General features: G+C 52.9%; 1 protein-coding gene across 12 annotated transcripts in view; it reads right to left on the bottom strand.

The window, feature by feature from the left end:
- The window catches only part of LOC141749921 (protocadherin alpha-C2-like), a 175,749-nt gene that overhangs the window by 108,284 nt on the left and 46,539 nt on the right, over positions 1–20,926 (bottom strand). For 2 of the 12 annotated variants that reach the window (XM_074604212.1, XM_074604216.1), the window contains exon 1: positions 1,918–4,470. The exons of 8 other annotated variants lie outside the window; for them this stretch is intronic. In XM_074604212.1, coding sequence (XP_074460313.1) covers positions 1,918–4,398 — 2,481 coding nt within the window. In that variant the 5' untranslated portion in view covers positions 4,399–4,470. Of the gene's footprint in view, positions 1–1,917; positions 4,471–10,597; positions 13,321–20,926 lie in introns of those variants that run through there. 2 more of the 12 variants (XM_074604222.1, XM_074604217.1) reach the window with 2 other exon arrangements.

The following is a 20,926-nucleotide window of genomic DNA, read 5'->3' as shown; positions in this document are numbered from 1 at the left end:
GATCCCCTCGTCCAGATCATTCATAAAGATATAAAGAGAACAGGCCACAGTACCAAGCCCTGCGGAACACCACTCGTGACCCACTGACAACTGGATTTAACTCCGTTCACCACCACTCTCTGCGCCCGGCCCTCCAGACACTTTTTTACCCAGCGCAGAGTACTCCCATCCAAGCCACAGGCAAACAGTTTCTCCAGCAGAATGCTGTGGGAAACCCTATCAAAGGCTTTACATAAGTCAAGATAAACAACATCCACAGCCTTTCCCTCATCCACCAAGCGGGTCACTTTGTCACAGAAGGAGATCGGGTTTGTCAAGCAGGACCTGCCTTTCATGAACCCATGCTGACTGGGCCTGATCACATGGTTGTCCTCCATGTGCCACATAATGGCACTCAGGGTGATCTGTTCCATGACCTTCCCAGGCAACAAGGTCAGACTGACAGGCCTGTACTTCCCCAGATCCTCCTTCCAGCCCTTCTTGTGGATCGGCGTCATTCATTTCATGCTATGACAGAACAAACCAAACATTGACAAGCACCCCAATTCAACAGATTCTATTGATTCTGTAGGAGACTTTGGGGTTTGGGGTTTTGTTATCAGGGGATTTGTTTGTTGGTTGGTAGGGCTTTTGTGTTAAAAAGAAGGTTTACGGGTCTCTTGTGACGGTGTGGCTGCAGATACAAATCCTGAAAAACATCATAAAAGCCAGCGTACATCATGCCACTTCTCTGGTCAGGAACACGAGTCCACAAGCGTTCCCATCAGTGAGTGCACCATAAAAAACATAGAGATGGTATCATATACACTGTGTTCAACAGACTCGCTGTAGATGACACTTCATGTTTTGCAATGCTTCAGCTATACCAGATGGAAATGTTACACACCTGGTGCTCTGTTACACATCTGAAATGTTACACAGTTATTTGTAGAGATGGTGTCAGGATAGCTCTGGCAATGGGCATAGATTTCCTTCTGTGAGAGAACAACCCATATGTTGATGAGCACAGCACTGCAATGGATAATATCTAACGTATGGGACAATTTGGGGTTTTTTTGGAAAAGGAGGTTTCCAGGGCTTCCATAAGGCTGACAATGTTGATGCAAATATTGAAAGACTCTCAAAAGAGCCCTGCGTACATCATATCCTGTCACTTCTCCACACAGGAACGGCAATCTATAACATGGATTGGGGCAGCAGGAAAAGAAAATTCCCCTTTCTGACACCTACCTTGGGTCACACTCCCCTCCCTGAACACTTTATTCTAGAATGTAAAGTAACAACATAGGTGGAAAAAGAACAGAGGAGAAGTCCATGCCATCCCTACTTTCTGAAAGACTCTGGTGGGTGAATAAAAATCACAAAATCACAGCATGGGAGCAGAAGATCCTGAAGTCCAATGGTCACCCTGAGTCACAAACTTGAAAAGCACAATCAAAGAAGAGGAGGACAGAGTATTCGACGAGAAACCACAGCTGCAACCAGCACACTCATCAGACAGCAACGGTAATAAGGCACTAAATACTGCCAAGCGGACCAACACAGCCTGAAACTCTTGCACTCCTTCAGCAAGCTCGGGTGGAAATGCTACACACCAGCAAGCCGATGGCATTGCACCTCAAATCGCAATCACACTCACACCCACAACACTAAATCTCAGCTGCATCGGGAAAAGTTACTGGGTGCAGCAATACACTTAACCTTTCCCAAAAAAGGAAGAGCCGAAGGCGCAGTGGCAAGGACGCGAAGGCAGATGGTCCCATTCACAGGTCCCATTCACATCCTTAAGCACCCGACAACCACCCACCGCCCCCGCGGGATGAGACCACCCTCCCAACAGCGACTGCCCAGGGGACGGGACGGGACGGGACAGGAGGGTTAGAAGGGGCGAGAGGTGAGAAAGGGAGGGCCACTGACCGTGTCCAGGAGAGCGGGCGCCTCCGGCTGCGTCTCCTTCGCCGCGGGCACGGGCGGCGGCGCCGGCGCCGGCGGGAAGTTGGGGCTGAAAACCATCAGGTCGCTCTTGCCCGCGCCGTCCGCCACGCACAGGCTCCGGCTCTGCCGCTGCGAGTACGACCAGCTCCCCACTTCGCTGGCGCACACCAGCGTCGCCGCACCGGGCCCCGACAGCACGGCCGCCCGCGGCGCCCACCGCGACGCCACGTACAGCACCACCGCCAGCAGGAACAGGCTCGACACCGCGCAGATCGCCACCACCAGCCACACGTTCGTCGCCGCAGACGACGACACCGACGCGCCGCCCTCCGCCGGACGCAGCCCTACCCCCGACAACGACGACGACGACGACGAGCCCGCGGCCGCCAGCGCCGCCTCGCCGCCCTCCACCAGCGACACGCTCAGCGTGGCCGTGGCCGAGAGCGACGGCTCCCCGTGGTCACGCACCACGATCACCAGCCGCTGCCGCGGGCCGTCCGCCTCCTCCAGCGCCCGCGCCGTGCTCACCTCGCCGCTGTACAGCCCCACGCGGAACGGGCCCTTCCCCCGCGGCTCCCACAGCTCGTAGCGCAGCCACGCGTTGTAGCCCGAGTCCGCGTCCACCGCCCGGATCTTCGCCACCACCTGCCCCGCCGGCGTCCCCCACGACGCCCACGCCCACGCCCACACCGACCCCGACCCCGGCACCGACGCCGCCTCCGACGACGACCCGGACCACGCGCCGCCGCCCGACGCCGGCAGCAGCGCCGGCGCGTTGTCGTTCTCGTCCACCACGAAGACCTGCACCGTGGCGTTGCCGCACAGCGACGGCTCCCCCGCGTCCACCGCACGCACCTCGAACTGCAGCACCTGCACCTCCTCGTAGTCCAACGGCCGCAGCGCCCACAGCCGCCCGCTCTCCGCGTCCACCGACACGTAGCTCGACGCCGACCGCCACCCCCCGCCCGACGACGCGCCCCCGACACCCCCCTCCCACACCGAGTAGCTCACGTGCCCGTTGCCCGCCTCGTCCGGGTCCCGCGCCCACACACGCGCCAGCTCCGCGCCCGCCGCGTTGTTCTCCCGCGCCAGCACCGTGTACACCGCCTGCGCGAACGCCGGCGCGTTGTCGTTCACGTCCGACACCGGCACACGCACCCCGCGACTGGCGCGCAGCGGCGGCGACCCGCCGTCCTCCGCGCGCACCTCCACCTCGTACTCCGACACCCGCTCCCGATCCAGCGCCTCCCGCAGCACCAGCGAGTACGACCCCGCGAACGTCGACACCAGACCGAACGGCGACGCCGGCCACACCGCGCACCGCACGCGCCCGTTCGACCCCGAGTCCCGGTCCGACACGCTCAGCAGCGCCACCACCGTCCCCACCGCCGCGTCCTCCGACACCGGCACCGACAGCGACGTCACCCACACCTCCGGCGCGTTGTCGTTCACGTCCAACACCTCCAGCACCACCTTGCACCGTCCCGACAGCGGGGGCGACCCCTTGTCTCTCGCTTCAATACGGAAATCAAATATACTGACTTCTTCAAAGTCCAGGGTCCTCGAGAGACGGATCTCCCCCGTCTGCGGAATGACAGTGATCACATCTCTTCCACTCAGCGGAAAAAAGTTGGTCGCCGTGTAGGTCACCTCACTGTTAATTCCCTCGTCCGGATCCGTGGCGTTCACACGCAACACCAGCGTCCCCTCTGCAGCGCTCTCCGGCAGCTGCACTTTATACACCGACTGGTTGAACTGGGGCGCATTGTCGTTGGAGTCCAGCACCGAGATCAACAGCTCCATCGTCCCCGTCAGCGACGGACGGCCACCGTCACTCGCCATCAACACCAAACGGTGCACAGGCAAAGTCTCGCGGTCCAGCGGTTTTGTTAAAACAAGGTCCGGTTCAATGTTTCCCTCGTTCTCTTTTTGTATATCCAGACGGAAGTGCTCGCTGGGGCTGAGTGTATAGGAGAGCTGCGCGTTGGCTCCGATATCTGCATCCGACGCGCCCTCCAGCGGGAACCGGGACCCCGGCAGCGACAGCTCCGCGATGCTGACGTTTTTGCGGGCGGCGGGGAAGAGCGGGGCGTTGTCGTTGATGTCGGTCACCTCCAGCTCCACGTGGAAGACGCGCAGCGGCCGCTCCACCAGCACCTCCAGGCGCAGGGCGCACGGCGCGCTCTTCCCGCACAGCTCCTCCCGGTCCAGACGCGAGCTCACCACCAGCGCCCCGCTCGCCCCGCTCACCTCCACGCTCGCACGACGGCCCTGCGACACCAGACGCAGGCGCCGCGACTCCGCTTCGCCCGCCTCCAGGCCCAGGTCCTGCGACAGACGACCCACCACCGTCCCGGCCTTGGCTTCCTCCGGCACCGAGTACCGCACCTGACCAGCGACCAGCGACCACGCCGCCTGCACCACCACCACCACCCGCAACACGGAACACCAACTCACGACCATCGCCGCCGCCCAGCCCGCCGCCGACACCCGCACGGGCCCCTCACGGCTCCCCGCCGCCGCCCGGACGCACCGGCTCTCCTCACCCGCCCCGCGCCGCCCCCCCGCGCTCACAGCCGGGCTCTCCGCCGCATCGGGGCGGAGCCGCCTCAACGCTCCCACGCCGTTTCTGAGCCTGCAGCGACACCGTGTGCTGCTCCGACGCGTCACACGCTCCATCCACACCACCGACCGCGTCCCCGGACCCGAGCTCCTCATCTCCTCTCTGGTCTCTTCCTTCTCCCTTTTCTTCTTCCTCCCTTCCTCTCTTTCTTTCCTTTTCCATGCTTGCTTGTTGTTTGCTTCCTTAGATTCCTTTATCCCTTTCTTCCTCGTTTCTCCTGCCTTTTTCTTTCCTACGTTTTTATAATCGTTTTCTACTTTACTGTCTTCCTTCTTTTCTCTCTCTCTGCCTTCTTATCTTTCCACCTTCTTCTTCCTCTCTCTCTTCTTCATTCTTCGTTTCGTTCTTGCCCTGCCGTGCCCTGGTCTTTACTCCCCGTTCTCTTCTCCTTCCGTCCTTCTCTCTTCTTTCCCACGTTGGCAGCTCCCCAGTCGCGCCGCGGCGGACACCATCAAAGGCGGAGCCATCAGCGCCAATTACGGGACATCGGCGCCGGAGATCGGTACTTTAACCAAGGCGGAGGCTGTTAGGGACCAGTTCAGCGTCTAGAGAATATCGTGCTGCACCCTGGTAGTCTCCTTCAACATTTCTTTTCTTTCTCATCTTTCTCATCGTCCTTCCTTAATTACCTCCTTGCCTCATTTATTCCTTCCTTGCTTCCTCCCCCCCCTTACGTTTTCCTCCTTCTTTCCTTGCTTCTTGCCTTCTTGCTTTCTTCCTCTCCTTACCCTCCTTTCTCGGTCCTGTGATAGCATCGGTGCATACTAGTAAACTCCTTTATCGTTTCTTCCTTTCTTTATCTTCTTTCTTTCCATTCCTTGCTTCATGCTCTTTCTTTCTCTCTATTGCTTTTCTTTCTCTCTATTGTTCCCTCCTTCTTTCTCTTCTGTATCCCCTTACTCCTTCTCTTCTTTTTCCTGTCCTACCCTCCCATTCTCTTCTCCCATTTACCAGTCTGTTTTCTATATGACTACATCACACCTGCCGCCATGGATCATGGACATGCCCTCAGGCGATATCTCTTTCCTTTTCCTCACTACTTCTCATCAAGCCTTTACACCATGTCCCTGAGTACCCAGAATGCCTAGGTCCTCAACTCCATTAACCATGAAGAGATAACATTACTGCGAGCTAGCAATCTACTCTATCATTTGTTTGTTTGTTCATTTGTTTTTTCATTCGTTCCCTCCTTCCTTACTTCCTTTTTCTTCCTCTTTTCTTTCTCCCTTGCTTCTTTTTTCCTTGCATAGATTCTTTCTTATCCTGCTTCCATTCTCATTCTTTCCTATCCTGCTTCCATTCTTGTTCTTTCCTTCTTCCTTTCCCATTGGTCCTTCTTCCTTTGTCTTCCTTTTTCATTTTATCTTCTCCTTCTTGTCTTTCTCTTCCTTTTTCTTTTCTTCTCTGTCCTGTCCTAATCTTGATTCCCATTCTCTTCTGCTTCCATCCTTCTCTCTTCTTTTCCCCCTTTAAAAAAATATTTTCACATGGCGACACCACACATCCTATGAAGCATGGAAATGCCCTTGACAAGAGTTCTCATTCCCCTACCCTTCCGCTTTCCATGCATCCACATGGAGAACAAACTTCCGCTTTCCTACAGTCTATGCAATACAGACAGACTGCCCGTGCACATCCTCATTCCTTCTGGAAGAAGACAACAACCTTCAGCCTCCAGTCCACTCAACCACCCACCAAATAACACAGCAAGGCAATCATATGGCAAAGAACAGCTCTGCTACACCACAACAGAACCCACCACCCTCGGAAACACAAGCCCCACGTACTTGGACATCCGCACAAATAGGTTTCAATGAGCACAAACAACTTAAGGGAGTCTTTTGGGAACTCAAACCCATCACAGACCAGCAAGAAAATCCTCCAAGATGGTATCTCAGGGAAGAGCTGTTCCTCTGGCCTCATTTTCCACCTGCACGTTGAATGGCAAGCTCTTGCTGTCTCGTTCAGGCAGGCATGCACTGCCAGAACAACACAACAAGATCCTCAGTACCCAGGGACATTAGTCCCCAAGAATACCGGTCCTTCATCACCATGAAACACAGCCAGACAAAAGCCACCAAGGTAACACCATGACATTTTCACTGAGAACATCCCCACAACACCCGACACATCCACCCAGAGAAATGCACTGCGATCCCTCCTCCCTCCATGCTTGCTGCCGTCTGCTCACACTGTGCCTGCAAGTGGAAGGAAAGGAACAAGGGCAGGCAGTGGTGCTTTGCTGCTCCAAGCCTACAGACTTTACAATCCAGGCAATATTTTATCCACCCAAGATAAAGATAACACCACTGAACAGGAATAAAAGTACACCTGTCTCTCAAATGCACCTTCTTAAGGTATCATTGACTTACCTGGCTGCTTCTTCAGAATAACAAGCATGTTCAAGACAGGAGAACTGGTTTTAAGGCACATTTTCCCTTAATATTATCAGAGATTTCTGAGGAACCTGAACAGAAAAAATTATGTTCTGCTAAAGCTGGAAATTACTATACAGTGTGTAGCACTCCCTCATGCAATTCTGTCAAACGGTGTCCTGGTTTGAGCTAAAACACAACCAACTTTCTGTTCAGTAATTTTACTCCTTAGCTAGGTCTCTTCTGACTCTCTGAAATTAACAGCATATTGTTCAGAACACTGCTCGTTCTCGGAGTGATCAGATTAAAAATTGACCAACAGGAGTATTCCATTTTGTCTGCCCCATGCTCAGTATAAAAGCTGAGGGATCAAAGGGTCAGCTCTCTTTCTTCAAAGGCTGGCTTCTAAGGAGGACCCTGTCTGTTCATCTGCCTTTGATCCCGATCGGTGTGGATCCCCACCAAATCCCCTTTGATTCCCACCTATTTGACCAATAACATACCATCTTCAGAAGCAACTTTTTAAAGGAACCTATGGCAGATGTCTTCACATCACATAGGAATACCACAGAGGACAAAAGGGTGCAGGGATGTGCAGTACTCATGGGGGACCTGAGAGGATCCTGAGGAATCAGTTCTGCATGTCAGGCCTCTTCTCAAGGTTTTCTATGGGCATCTTCTATGACACGCCATGGGAAATGAGATCTCCAGCTAAGCGGACGTTCTCCACTCCTTCCACAATGACACAGACCATTACACAGACACCCAGCATCTCCATTTCCATCAGGCAAGACTCCTCCCCACTCAAAATCACCCTCCCAGGGACACATGCCCAGGCACAACTCTGGGCCACTAGGAGCATCACTGACACAATACCCAGACATTGCTCCACCACAATAACATGCCCCAGCTCTCAACACCACTCTAAGCGTGACCCAGGCCTTCGCATATGCTCACCTTCCCTCATCATCGGCACAAAGAACATATGGACAGATGCAAAGTCACTCACTGTCTGGCAGATGCTTTCCAGATGCCTGAGCTTCAGCTGAATTACTTTGTGACTTTTCAGCATTTTCAGGTGCAAACTCTACAGACCTGCACATTACTGTTCATAAAGATTCTGTGATTAGAGCTGTGAAAGAGCTGTGACAGCTCAGATCCCAGTCCGCACAGATTATATTCTTCAAGAGAACCACACCAAACGCTGAAGCGCAAGTGTACTCACAATATCAACAGGGTGGGGAAATCCATACCATAGAAAACCAGAGCTGGGCTGCTCTGCAGGGTTTGGCGAGTACGTGCACATATCAGAACAAGCCATGTGTAATAGGACACAGCATATCTACCAAGTGCAAATGCAAGTGCACAAGTAGGGGAAGTCAGGAGCACAAAGATTATACTCACCTCTTCACCTCCTCCTTTACGTATTCTGCCTTAGGAGGAGAAACGAATCAGCATGGCAACATCAATGGCTGTGGAAGCTCCTGTACATGCCCACCACAACACCAGGACAGCAGATTGCACGGATACACACCCACAACACCTTTCCCAAAACAAGAGGGAAAAGGTCCAGCAGACAGTAATTAGCAGTCTGCATGTCACCCCTCTTACCAATACATTGCCTGCATCATGCCGACAGCAGCACAAGGGACTTTCTCTCGTGGGAGATACTAAGAATCTCAAAGGATGTTGGCAGCATTTCAATTTCAGTTTCTATCTTAACTTCGGGAAGGCCTCCAGTCCTAGACACTTGGGAGTCTGGGAAAGGATCCTGGGAAAGAAAACTAAGTAACCATCCTGCCTCATGCTTCCTTCTAGGCATCCCCCATGCCCCACTCTGGGACAGGTGTTCTCAAGACAAGCACATCATCTCCCATTCTTGTCTTCTTATGGCATGCCTCATCATTTTCCCCAAGGATTTACGTAGTGTTTCTAACAACACAATACCACAGCTGGGCTGCCGTGCATGGTTTGGTGTGTACCTGCACATATCAGAATGAGGTACTATTGACAAAAGGACACACTATCATTACAGATGCCACCTGTGCAAGTGACTAAGGTTAAGGTTAAGTCACACGCCCAAAGGTCACCCCCGCTTCATTACCTCCCCTTAGAGATCCTGCCTCAGGAGGATCAAGCAACCATGATGGCAACATCAACAGCTGCGGAAGCTCCTGTACATGCCCACCACAACACCAGGACAGCAGATTGAAGTGCTACACACCCACAACACCTTTCCAAAAACAAGAGGGAAAAGGTCCATCATGCAGTGCTCAAGACAAGCACATCATATCGCATTACTCTCTTCTCATTACATGGCCCACAGTCTCCCCAAGGATTTCCAGTTCCCTCACACAAGGCTTCCCAGTGCTCAACGTTACCATTCAAATCAAGAAATGCCCAGACCCTACTCAGTGACACTGCCACATTCACCTCCACCGCATGCCACAGTGCCCCTTCCCATCTCAACAGTCAATCTGAGTTTTGCTCACCCTTCCCATCAATGAGACCACCATAAGAAACATTCAGATGGTATCGTATACATGGTGTCCAGCAAAACTCTCGGCAGATGACCCTTTATGTTTGGCAATCCTTCAGCAATTACAGAGGGGAACGTTACAGACCTGAGAACAATACTCCTTGTAGAGGTCATGTCGGCACAACTCTAATGGCAACGGGCACTGATTTTCTGCTGAGAGAAGCCAACCCACATGTTGAAGAGAACACCAATCTAGTAGATGATATCTACTGTGTAGCACAATGGGTTAAGCGAGTTTTTTGTGGTTGGAAAGAGAATTTGAGGCTATTTGTAAGGGTGTTGTTATATATGCAAATGATGAAAGAATATGAAAACAGGTCAGCGTATGTCAAGACAATAGTCCAGCCAGAAACAAAAGTTCACAACCCGGGTAGGAGAGCGGGAGAAAAAATAGAAAGTTCCCATTTCTAACACCTTAGGTCATACTCCTCTGACTAAACACTTTCTACTACTAATTTTAGTTAAAATATACTTGGAAAAAGAACACAGGAAAATTCCACAATGACTTCCCAATGTTCATAATGACTCCAATGGGTCAAATAACAGGGAGAAATTAAACCATTGGAAGAGAAAAACCATGACAAGTCCCAATTGTGCAAAAGTCTATTACAGACGAGAATGAAAGAAGAGGAGGACAGAGAATAAATCACTTCTAATATCAGCACGGTCAGCAGTCAGCGAAGGCAACAAAACATTGGAGTGCTTGGGGGACTGTCACCACCACAGCCTGTCTCTTGCACTCCTTCAGCAAGCTCGGGTGGAAATGCCATACCCCAGTAAAGACAGAGCGTCTGCAAACCTGACCTCGTGGAACCTCTCATCGTAATCGGCCGTCATTTTACTCTACAGAACCGCAACTCACCCACAAGACCGAACCTCAGCTGCGGACTGTAACTGCTGCTGGGTGAGTCAAATCTTTCTTTCTATTTCCCCCGAAACAAGGGGCGGGAAGCTGCGGCAAGGACGCAAAGGGAGGTGCTCTCATTAACAGGCCCCATTCACATTATTAAGCACCCGACAACACCCACCACCCGCGGGATAAGAACCTTCCCAACAGCGACTGCCCAGGGGACGGGACAGAAGGGAGAAAAAGGGGAAAGGGGCGAGAAAGGGAGGGCCACTGACCGTGTCCAGGAGAGCGGGCGCCTCCGGATGCGACTCCTTCGCCGCGGGCACGGGCGGCGGCGCCGGCGCCGGCGGGAAGTTGGGGCTGAAAACTATCAGGTCGCTCTTGCCCGCGCCGTCCGCCACGCACAGGCTCCGGCTCTGCCGCTGCGAGTACGACCAGCTCCCCACTTCGCTGGCGCACACCAGCGTCGCCGCACCGGGCCCCGACAGCACGGCCGCCCGCGGCGCCCACCGCGACGCCACGTACAGCACCACCGCCAGCAGGAACAGGCTCGACACCGCGCAGATCGCCACCACCAGCCACACGTTCGTCGCCGCAGACGACGACACCGACGCGCCGCCCTCCGCCGGACGCAGCCCTACCCCCGACAATGACGACGACGACGACGAGCCCGCGGCCGCCAGCGCCGCCTCGCCGCCCTCCACCAGCGACACGCTCAGCGTGGCCGTGGCCGAGAGCGACGGCTCCCCGTGGTCACGCACCACGATCACCAGCCGCTGCCGCGGGCCGTCCGCCTCCTCCAGCGCCCGCGCCGTGCTCACCTCGCCGCTGTACAGCCCCACGCGGAACGGGCCCTTCCCCCGCGGCTCCCACAGCTCGTAGCGCAGCCACGCGTTGTAGCCCGAGTCCGCGTCCACCGCCCGGATCTTCGCCACCACCTGCCCCGCCGGCGTCCCCCACGACGCCCACGCCCACGCCCACACCGACCCCGACCCCGGCACCGACGCCGCCTCCGACGACGACCCGGACCACGTGCCGCCGCCCGACGCCGGCAGCAGCGCCGGCGCGTTGTCGTTCTCGTCCACCACGAAGACCTGCACCGTGGCGTTGCCGCACAGCGACGGCTCCCCCGCGTCCACCGCACGCACCTCGAACTGCAGCACCTGCACCTCCTCGTAGTCCAACGGCCGCAGCGCCCACAGCCGCCCGCTCTCCGCGTCCACCGACACGTAGCTCGACGCCGACCGCCACCCCCCGCCCGACGACGCGCCCCCGACACCGCCCTCCCACACCGAGTAGCTCACGCGCCCGTTGCCCGCCTCGTCCGGGTCCCGCGCCCACACACGCGCCAGCTCCGCGCCCGCCGCGTTGTTCTCCCGCGCCAGCACCGTGTACACCGCCTGCGCGAACGCCGGCGCGTTGTCGTTCACGTCCGACACCGGCACACGCACCCCGCGACTGGCGCGCAGCGGCGGCGACCCGCCGTCCTCCGCGCGCACCTCCACCTCGTACTCCGACACCCGCTCCCGATCCAGCGCCTCCCGCAGCACCAGCGAGTACGACCCCGCGAACGTCGACACCAGACCGAACGGCGACGCCGGCCACACCGCGCACCGCACGCGCCCGTTCGACCCCGAGTCCCGGTCCGACACGCTCAGCAGCGCCACCACCGTCCCCACCGCCGCGTCCTCCGACACCGGCACCGACAGCGACGTCACCCACACCTCCGGCGCGTTGTCGTTCACGTCCATCACCTCCAGCACCACCCTGCAGTGACCCGACAGCGGCGGCCATCCTTTGTCTCTCGCTTCGATCTCCAGGTCATACGACTGAACGTCCTCGAAATCCAGTTCACCGGCAGTCCATATTTCCCCGGAATTTCTGTCAATTATGAAAAGGTCCTGAACTTTGGCAGGCATCGTATCGCTAAACGAATAATATAGCTCCTGATTAATTCCCTCATCATTGTCCACCGCTGTTAGCTGCAGAAACACAGTTGCCGGGGGAGCATTCTCCTGCAGCTGCACTTTATACACGGAGTGGTTGAACTGGGGGGCATTGTCGTTGGCGTCCAGCACCGAGATCAACAGCTCCACCGTGCCTGACAGCGACGGATGGCCCCCGTCACTCGCCGTCAACAGCAAACGGTGCACAGGCAAAAACTCGCGGTCCAGCGGTTTCCTGAGCACCAGAAACAGGGATTTACTACGCGAGATACTGTTTTCCTCTTCTATTTTAAAATGCTCGCTGGGGCTAAGTGTATAGGAGAGCTCCGCGTTGGCTCCGACATCTGCATCCGACGCGCCCTCCAGCGGAAACCGGGACTCAGGAGGGGAATTCTCCGGTAAACTCAGGTTTTTGCGGGCGGCGGGGAAGAGCGGGGCGTTGTCGTTGATGTCGGTCACCTCCAGCTCCACGTGGAAGACGCGCAGCGGCCGCTCCACCAGCACCTCCAGGCGCAGGGCGCACGGCGCGCTCTTCCCGCACAGCTCCTCCCGGTCCAGACGCGAGCTCACCACCAGCGCCCCGCTCGCCCCGCTCACCTCCACGCTCGCACGACGGCCCTGCGACACCAGACGCAGGCGCCGCGACTCCGCATCGCCCGCCTCCAGGCCCAGGTCCTGCGACAGACGACCCACCACCGTCCCGGCCTTGGCTTCCTCCGGCACCGAGTACCGCACCTGACCAGCGACCAGCGACCACGCCGCCTGCACCACCACCACCACCCGCAACACGGAACACCAACTCACGACCATCGCCGCCGCCCAGCCCGCCGCCGCCGCCCGCACGGGCCCCGCACGGCTCCCCGCCGCCGCCCGGACGCACCGGCTCTCCTCACCGCCCCGCGCCGCCCCCCCGCGCTCACAGCCGGGCTCTCCGCCGCATCGGGGCGGAGCCGCCTCAACGCTCCCACGCCGTTTCTGAGCCTGCAGCGACACCGTGTGCTGCTCCGACGCCTCACACGCTCCCCGCCACTGACCGCGTCCCCGGACCCAGGCTCGTCTCCTCCTCTCTCATCCCTTCCTTCCGTTCTCCTCTTTCTTTTTCTTCGTTCTTTTTTTTTTCTTGCTTTTTTGCTCTTTCCTTCTTCCTATTTCTTCTTTTCTTTTCTTTTTGTTCGCCTTTTTTTCCTTCAGTTCTCTATTTTCATTCATTTCTGTTCTTCCTCATTTCTTTATTACTTTTTTCTTTTTCTCGGTCCATTTTTTCTTCCTTCTCTTTCTTCTCTACCTTGTTCTTTTCACTCTTCCTCTGCCGTGCTCTAGTCTTTAAACTAGGTGCTTCCCAGTCACCTCCGGCGCCGCGGAGGACACCATCAAAGACGGAGCCATCAGCGCTAATTACATGTACCGTCAGCGCCCCGGCGCGGTACTCCAACGGAGGCGAAGGCTCTTAGAGACCAGGTCTCCTCACCGTCTGCAATATCGCTGTACTCTTGTCGTCTCATTCATGATTTCTTCCGTTCTTTCTCTTTTTTCTTCTTTCGTTTATTACTTCCTTGCTTCATTTCTTACTGCCTTCCTTTTTTCTTTCTTACTTTTCCCTCCTTCTTTCTTTGTTTCCTTCATTCTTTCTCTTCCTCACCACCTTTCTGTGGACAGTGATCATTTATTTTCTCTTTTTCTCTTTATCTTCTTTTTCTCTATTGCCTCCTTACTTCCTGCTTGCTATTCTCTCTCTCTGTTCTTCCCTCATCCCTTCTCTATCCCCTTACTCCCTCTCTGCAGTCCTGTCCTCCAGCTCTCTTCTTCTTTCCTCTTTGCCTCTGCTTTCTCTCCTTTACCAGTATATATTCTAATATGACTACATCACACCCTCATGGAGAACAGACATGCTGTCATGCAAGGGCTCTTTCCCCTTCCTCACCACTTTTCATCAAGACTTACACAGCGTCCCACAGTACCAAGGATGCCGAGCTCCTCAACTCCATTAACCATGCACAGATAATATCGGTGCGTGCTGGTCACCTCCTCTGTCCTCTCTTCCTTCATTCATTCCTTTCTTGCTTCGTTTTCCCTCCTTCTTTCATTTTCCCTTTCCTCCTTTTTCCTTCTATAGACTACGACCTTTCCTCTGTCCTTTCTCATGTTTTCCTTCTTCTTATCCCTTTGGTCGTCTCTTCCTTTCCCTTCCATACTCACACTTTTTCTCTTTTTGTTTTTCCTCTTCCTTTTCTTTCTCTTCCTTTTTCTTTCGTGCTCTCTCCGGACCAATCCTTGCCTCCTGTTCTCTTCTGCGTCCATCCTTCTCTCTTCTTTTCTTTTTTCCCTTTAACAGAATTGTCTTCCACATGGCTACACCACACTTGCCATGAAGCATGGAAATGGCCTTCGGCAAGAGTTTCCATTCCCCTCTTCTTCCGACTTACATGCCTCTGCAGGGGAACAACATTCCTGCATTCCTACAGCCTATGCAATACAGACTGTCTGCTCCTGTACCTTCCCTTCTGAAAGAACACCACATTCTTCAGCCTCCAGTCCACTCGAGGACCCATGAAATAACACAGCAAGGCAATCATATGGCAAAGAACAGATCTGCTGCATCACAACAGAATCCACCACCCTCAGAAACACAAGTCCAGGTACCTGGGGCTTGGGCATCTGTGCAAACAGCCTCCAATGAGTCCAAAGAACACAAGGGAGTCTTTCCTTCCAGAACTCAAAACCATCACAACCCACCACGACAACTCCCCAGGAAGGCTGAAAAAGCACAGGGCTACCACAGCTCCTGAGAACTCTGCATGGATCTAGATGAAGACTTATTCTTTTGGCCTCGTTTTCAACCTGCACAATGAATGGCAAGCTCTTGCTGTCCCTTTCAGGCAGGCATGCACTGCCAGAACAACACACAGAGAACCCAGAACCACAGTATCCAGCGGCATTAGTCCCCACAGAATACCTCTCACTCATTAGCATTACAATCCAGGCAATATTCAGTCCATCCAACATAAAGATATAACCACTGAAGAGGAACAAAAGTACATCTGTCTCTCAGACTCATCTTCTTTAGGTAAGAGCGACTCACCTGTAGCATCACTGGTGGTTACTTTCCAGAATAAGAAACATTTTCAGGGCAGGAGAATTGGTTCTAAGGCACATTTTCCCTTAACATTATCAGAGATTTCTGGGGAACCTGGACAGAAAAAAAATCACATTCTGCAAAAGCCTCAAAATCACTGAGCAACAATCAGTGCTTATGTGCTTCTATCACAGGGGAAGCAGAAGGGACACCTGAAAGCTAAGGATATTCTCTCAACGTCAACCTCAGCTCAAGACAGTGGAAAAGTCTTCCCCCACACTGATGCCAAACAGCCCAAAGCTTTGTAATCAGGCAGCTGTGAAAATTTTATCATCTGCACCTCATTCATGGTTACCAGCACACTGTCAATGTGAGAGAAGGAAAACCAAATGCGTGGAAATTTCTGCTGAGAGAAGAAAACCAAAGAACCCAATTCCATTTTATTGAAACGCAAGGTTTGGCACAATCTTGAATATTGAGAGTGCTTCTTCCCCTGCCTACCAAGAGAGATGAGCGCAGAGATGACTGAGGAGTGCTTGGCATAAGGCAGACAAAGTGATCCAAATTTCAAAAACCACCTGTTGGACCAACAACATACCACATTCAGGAGCAAATAATTAAAGGAAATAGTGGCAGATGTCTTCATATCACACATGAATACCATGGAGGACAAAAGGGTGACTGATGTCAGAACTTCAGGAGGACCTGAGAGGATCCTGGGCACGCAACTCAGTGCATCAGGCCTCTTCTCAAGGTTTTCTATTGGCATCCTCTATGACATGCCATGGGAAATGAGATTTCCAGCTAAATGGACATTCTCCAGTACTTCACCAATGACACAGAACGTGTTCTACCCAGCACCTCCATTTCCCTCAGGAAAGACTCTTCCTCAGTCAAAGTCACCCTCCCAGTGATGCATACCCAGGCCCTACTCCATGACACGAAGAGCATCACTGCCGCAGTACTCAGACATTGCTCCAACAAAATAACATGCCCCAGCCCTCAATACCACGCGGAGCATGACCCAGGCCTTCACACATCCTCATCTTCCCTCATCGTCACCACGAAGAACATATAGACGGATGCAAAGGCACTCACTCTTTGGCAGACTCTTCCCAGATGCCTGAACTTCACACAAAATACTTTCTGCCTTTTCAGCATTTTCAGGTGCAAAATCTCCAGAACTGCACATTAGAGTTCTTAAAGATTCTGTCATTACAGCTGTGACAGCTCAGATCCCAGTCCACACAGATTTGATTCTTCAAGAGAACCACACCAAATGCTGAAGTCTAAGTGTGCTCACAATATCAATGGTGTAGGAAAATTTATACCATAGAAAACCAGAGCTGGGCTGCTCTGCAGGGTTTGGCGTGTACTTGCACATATCAGAAGGAGCCATGTGTAATACGACAAAGCATCTCTACTGAGGTGACTGTGCAGGTGCACAAGTAGAGGTATTTGAGAGTACAAAGATTATACCCACCTCATCATCGTGTGCCTTTAAAAATCCTGCCTGCGGAGCACAGAATCATCATGGGAACATCAGTGGTGTTGGAAGCTGCTACAGATGCCCACCACTACACAAGGACAGCAGATTGAAGCTCTACCCTCCCACTACACCCTTCCCAAAACAAGTGGAAAAAGGTCCATCAGCTAGTATTCAGCAGTCTGCATGTCTCCCCCTCTTACCAACACAGAGCCTACATCAGGACAACAGAAGCACAAGGGGCTGTCTCTGGTGCAAGATATTCTTAACCTCAAAAGACATTGTGAGCATTTCAATGCAACTTTCTGTCACAACACCGGTAAGTCCTCAAAGTCCAGACCTTTGGAGCCTGTGAAAGCATCCAGCAGAAGAATACTCTGAAGCCATCCTGCCTCATGCTTCCTTCTAGGCATCCCCCATTCCCCACTCTGGGACATGTGTTCTCAAGACAAGCACATCTCCCATTCTTGTATGCTTATGACATGACTCTTGGGCTTGCCCAAGGATTTCCAAACCTTCTCTATGACAGAAAACCAGTGCTGGGCTGCTCTGCAGGGTTTTGCATGTACATGCATGTATCAGAAGATATTGGTGACAAGAGGACACACTGGCTCTGTCGATGCCACTGGTGCAAGTACAAAAGTAGGGGAAGTCAAGCTCCTTCTCTGCCCTTACAAATCCTTCCTGAGGAGGATCAAGGAACCATCATGACAATATCAACAGCTGCCGAAGCTCATTTACACGCCCACCACAAAACAATGACAGCAGATTGAAGCACTACCCTCCCACAACACCTTTCCCAAGACAGCAGTGAAAGTGTTCATCAAACAGTATTCCACAGTCTGCACCTCAACCCTCACTTACCAACATATTGCCACCTCGGGTAGGCAGCAGCACAAGGGACTGCCTCTGGTAGGAAATGTGGACATTGTGGGCATTTCAATACCACACACTACCTCAAGATCCATAAGGCCTCCAACTCCAGATGCCTTTAGACCCTGAGAAAGGAGCCTTGGCAGCAACACTCTCTGCCCATCCTGACTCATGCGCTCCTCTAGGCATCCTCCATTCAACAGCCTGTGACATGCATTCTCAACACAAGCACATCATCTCCCATTCTTGTCCTCTTATGACACGGCCCATTGTTTTCCCAAGAATTTCCAGTTCCTTCACACAAGGCTTCCGATAAGCAAGGGCACCCTTCGCGTCACGTAATGGCCAGGCCTTACACAGTGCCACTGACACATTCACCTCTGTCACATGACACAGTTCCCTTTCCCACCTAAATGCTCAATTGCCTTTGTTTACCATTACCATCCATGACAGCACCATAAAAAACATACAGAAAGAACCATCCACATGGTGTCCAGCAAACTCTCGGCAGTTGACCCTTCATGTTAGGCAATGCTTCAGCAATTTCAGAGGAAAATGTTACAGACCTGAGAGCAATACTCTTTGTAGGGGTCATGTCAGCACAACTCTAATAGCAATAGGCACTGATTACATGCTGAGAGAAACCAACCCTCTTGTTGAGAAGAACACCAATCTAGCGGATGATATCTACTGTGTAGCACAATTGGGTTGAGAGGGGTTTTGTTGTTGAAAAGAGAATTTCCAGGCAATTTTTAAGGGTGTTGCTACTAATGCAAATAACGAAAGAATATCAAAACAGGTCAGTGCACATCAAGCCACCAGTCCAGCCAGGAATGCAAGTTCACAGGACATTGTGGGCATGTCAGTATCGCACGCTATCTCAAGACACAGAAGGGCTCCAACTTCAGACACCCTGGGAGCCTGTGAGAAGATCCTGGGCAGGAAGATTCGGTGCCCTTCCTGCCTCATGCGCTTCTCTAGGCATCCTCCATTCCCCATTCTGGGATGTGTGTTCTCAAGACAAACAGATCATCTCCCACTATTGCCTTATGACACGGACCATGGTCTTCCCAAGGATTTCCAGTTCCTTCACACAAGTCTTCCCACTGCTCAAGGTCACCCTTCACAACAAGAGATGGACACGCCCTACTCCCACATTTACCTCTGAAACATGACACAGTTTCCTTTCCCACCTCAGGGCTCACTCCAGCTTTTGCAGACCCTAGGAACACTGGTGGCTCAAATTCAGCCAGCAGTCAACCAACACCCCCAGGTTCTTTTCTGCCAGGCAGCTCTCCAGCCACTCTGCCCCAAGCCTCTAGTGCTGCATGGGGGTTGGTGTAATCCAAGAACAGGACACGGCACTTGGCCTTCTTCAACCTCATGCCATTGGCCTCAGCCCATCAATCCAGCCTGTCCACATCCCTCTGCAAACCCTCAAGCAGGTCCACACTCCAACCCACCTTGGTGTTGGCTGCAAACTTACTGAGGGTGCCTTCAATCCCCTCGTCCAGATCATTCATAAAGATATAAAGAGAACAGGCCACAGTACCAAGCCCTGCGGAACACCACTCATGACCCACTGACAACTGGATTTAACTCCGTTCACCACCACCCTCTGCGCCCGGCCCTCCAGCCACTTTTTTACCCAGCGCAGAGTACTCCCGTCCAAGCCACAGGCAAACAGTTTCTCCAGCAGAATGCTGTGGGAAACCCTATCAAAGGCTTTACAAAAGTCAAGATAAACAACATCCACAGCCTTTCCCTCATCCACCAAGCGGGTCACTTTGTCACAGAAGGAGATCGGGTTTGTCAAACAGGACCTGCCTTTCATGAACCCATGCTGACTGGGCCTGATCACATGGTTGTCCTCCATGTGCCACATAATGGCACTCAGGGTGATCTGTTCCATGACCTTCCCAGGCAACAAGGTCAGACTGACAGGCCTGTACTTCCCCAGATCCTCCTTCCAGCCCTTCTTGTGGATCGGCATCATTCATTTCATGCTATGACAGTACAAACCAAACACTGACAAGCACCCCAATTCAACAGATTCTATTGATTCTGTAGGAGACTTTGGGGTTTGGGGTTTTGTTATCAGGGGATTTGTTTGTTGGTTGGTAGGGCTTTTGTGTTAAAAAGAAGGTTTATGGGTCTCTTGTGACGGTGTGGCTGCAGATACAAATCCTGAAAAACATCATAAAAGCCAGCGTACATCATGCCACTTCTCTGGTCAGGAACACGAGTCCACAAACATTCCCATCAGTGAGAGCACCATAAAAAACATAGAGATGGTATCATATACACTGTGTTCAACAGACTCGCTGTAGTTGACACTTCATGTTTTGCAATGCTTCAGCTGTACCAGATGGAAATGTTACACACCTCGGCGCTCTGTTACCCATCTGAAATGTTACACAGCTATTTGTAGAAATGGTGTCAGGATAGCTCTGGCAATGGGCTTAGGTTTCCTTCTGTGAGAAAACAACCCAAATGTTGATGAGCACAGCACTGCAATGGATAATATCTAACATATGGGACAATTTGGGGTTTTTTTTTGAAAAGAAGGTTTCCAGGGCTTCCATAAGGCTGACAATGTTGATGCAAATATTGAAAGACTCTCAAAAGAGCCCTGCGTACATCATATCCCGTCACTTCTCCACACAGGAACGGCAATCTATAACATGGATTGGGGCAGCAGGAAAAGAAAATTCCCCTTTCTGACACCTACCTTGGGTCACACTCCCCTCCCTGAACACTTTATTCTAGAATGTAAAGTAACAACATAGGTGGAAAAAGAACAGAGGAGAAGTCCACAACGCCATCCCTACTTTCTGAAAGACTCTGGTGGGTGAATAAATATCACAAAATCACAGCACGGGGGCAGAAGATCCTGAAGTCCAATGGTCACTCTGAGTCACAAACTTGAAAAGCACAATCAAAGTAGAGGAGGACAGAGTATTCGACGAGAAACCACAGCTCCAACCAGCACAGTCTTCAGACAGCAATGGTGTCTGATAAGTGCAATAAAGCACTAAATACAGCCAGGGGGACCGTCACCACCACAGCCTGAGACTCTTGCACTCCTTCAGCAAGCTCGGGTGGAAATGCTACACACCAGCAAGCCGATGGCACCGCACCTCTCGTCGCAATCACACTCACACCTGCAACTCGAAATCTCAGCTGCATCGGGAAAAGCTAGTGGGTGCTGCAATACAGCTACTTT

This window comes from Larus michahellis, chromosome 11 (genome assembly GCF_964199755.1).
Source record: "Larus michahellis chromosome 11, bLarMic1.1, whole genome shotgun sequence".
NCBI lineage: Eukaryota > Metazoa > Chordata > Aves > Charadriiformes > Laridae > Larus > Larus michahellis.
This window is presented reverse-complemented; position numbering and strand designations above follow the sequence as displayed.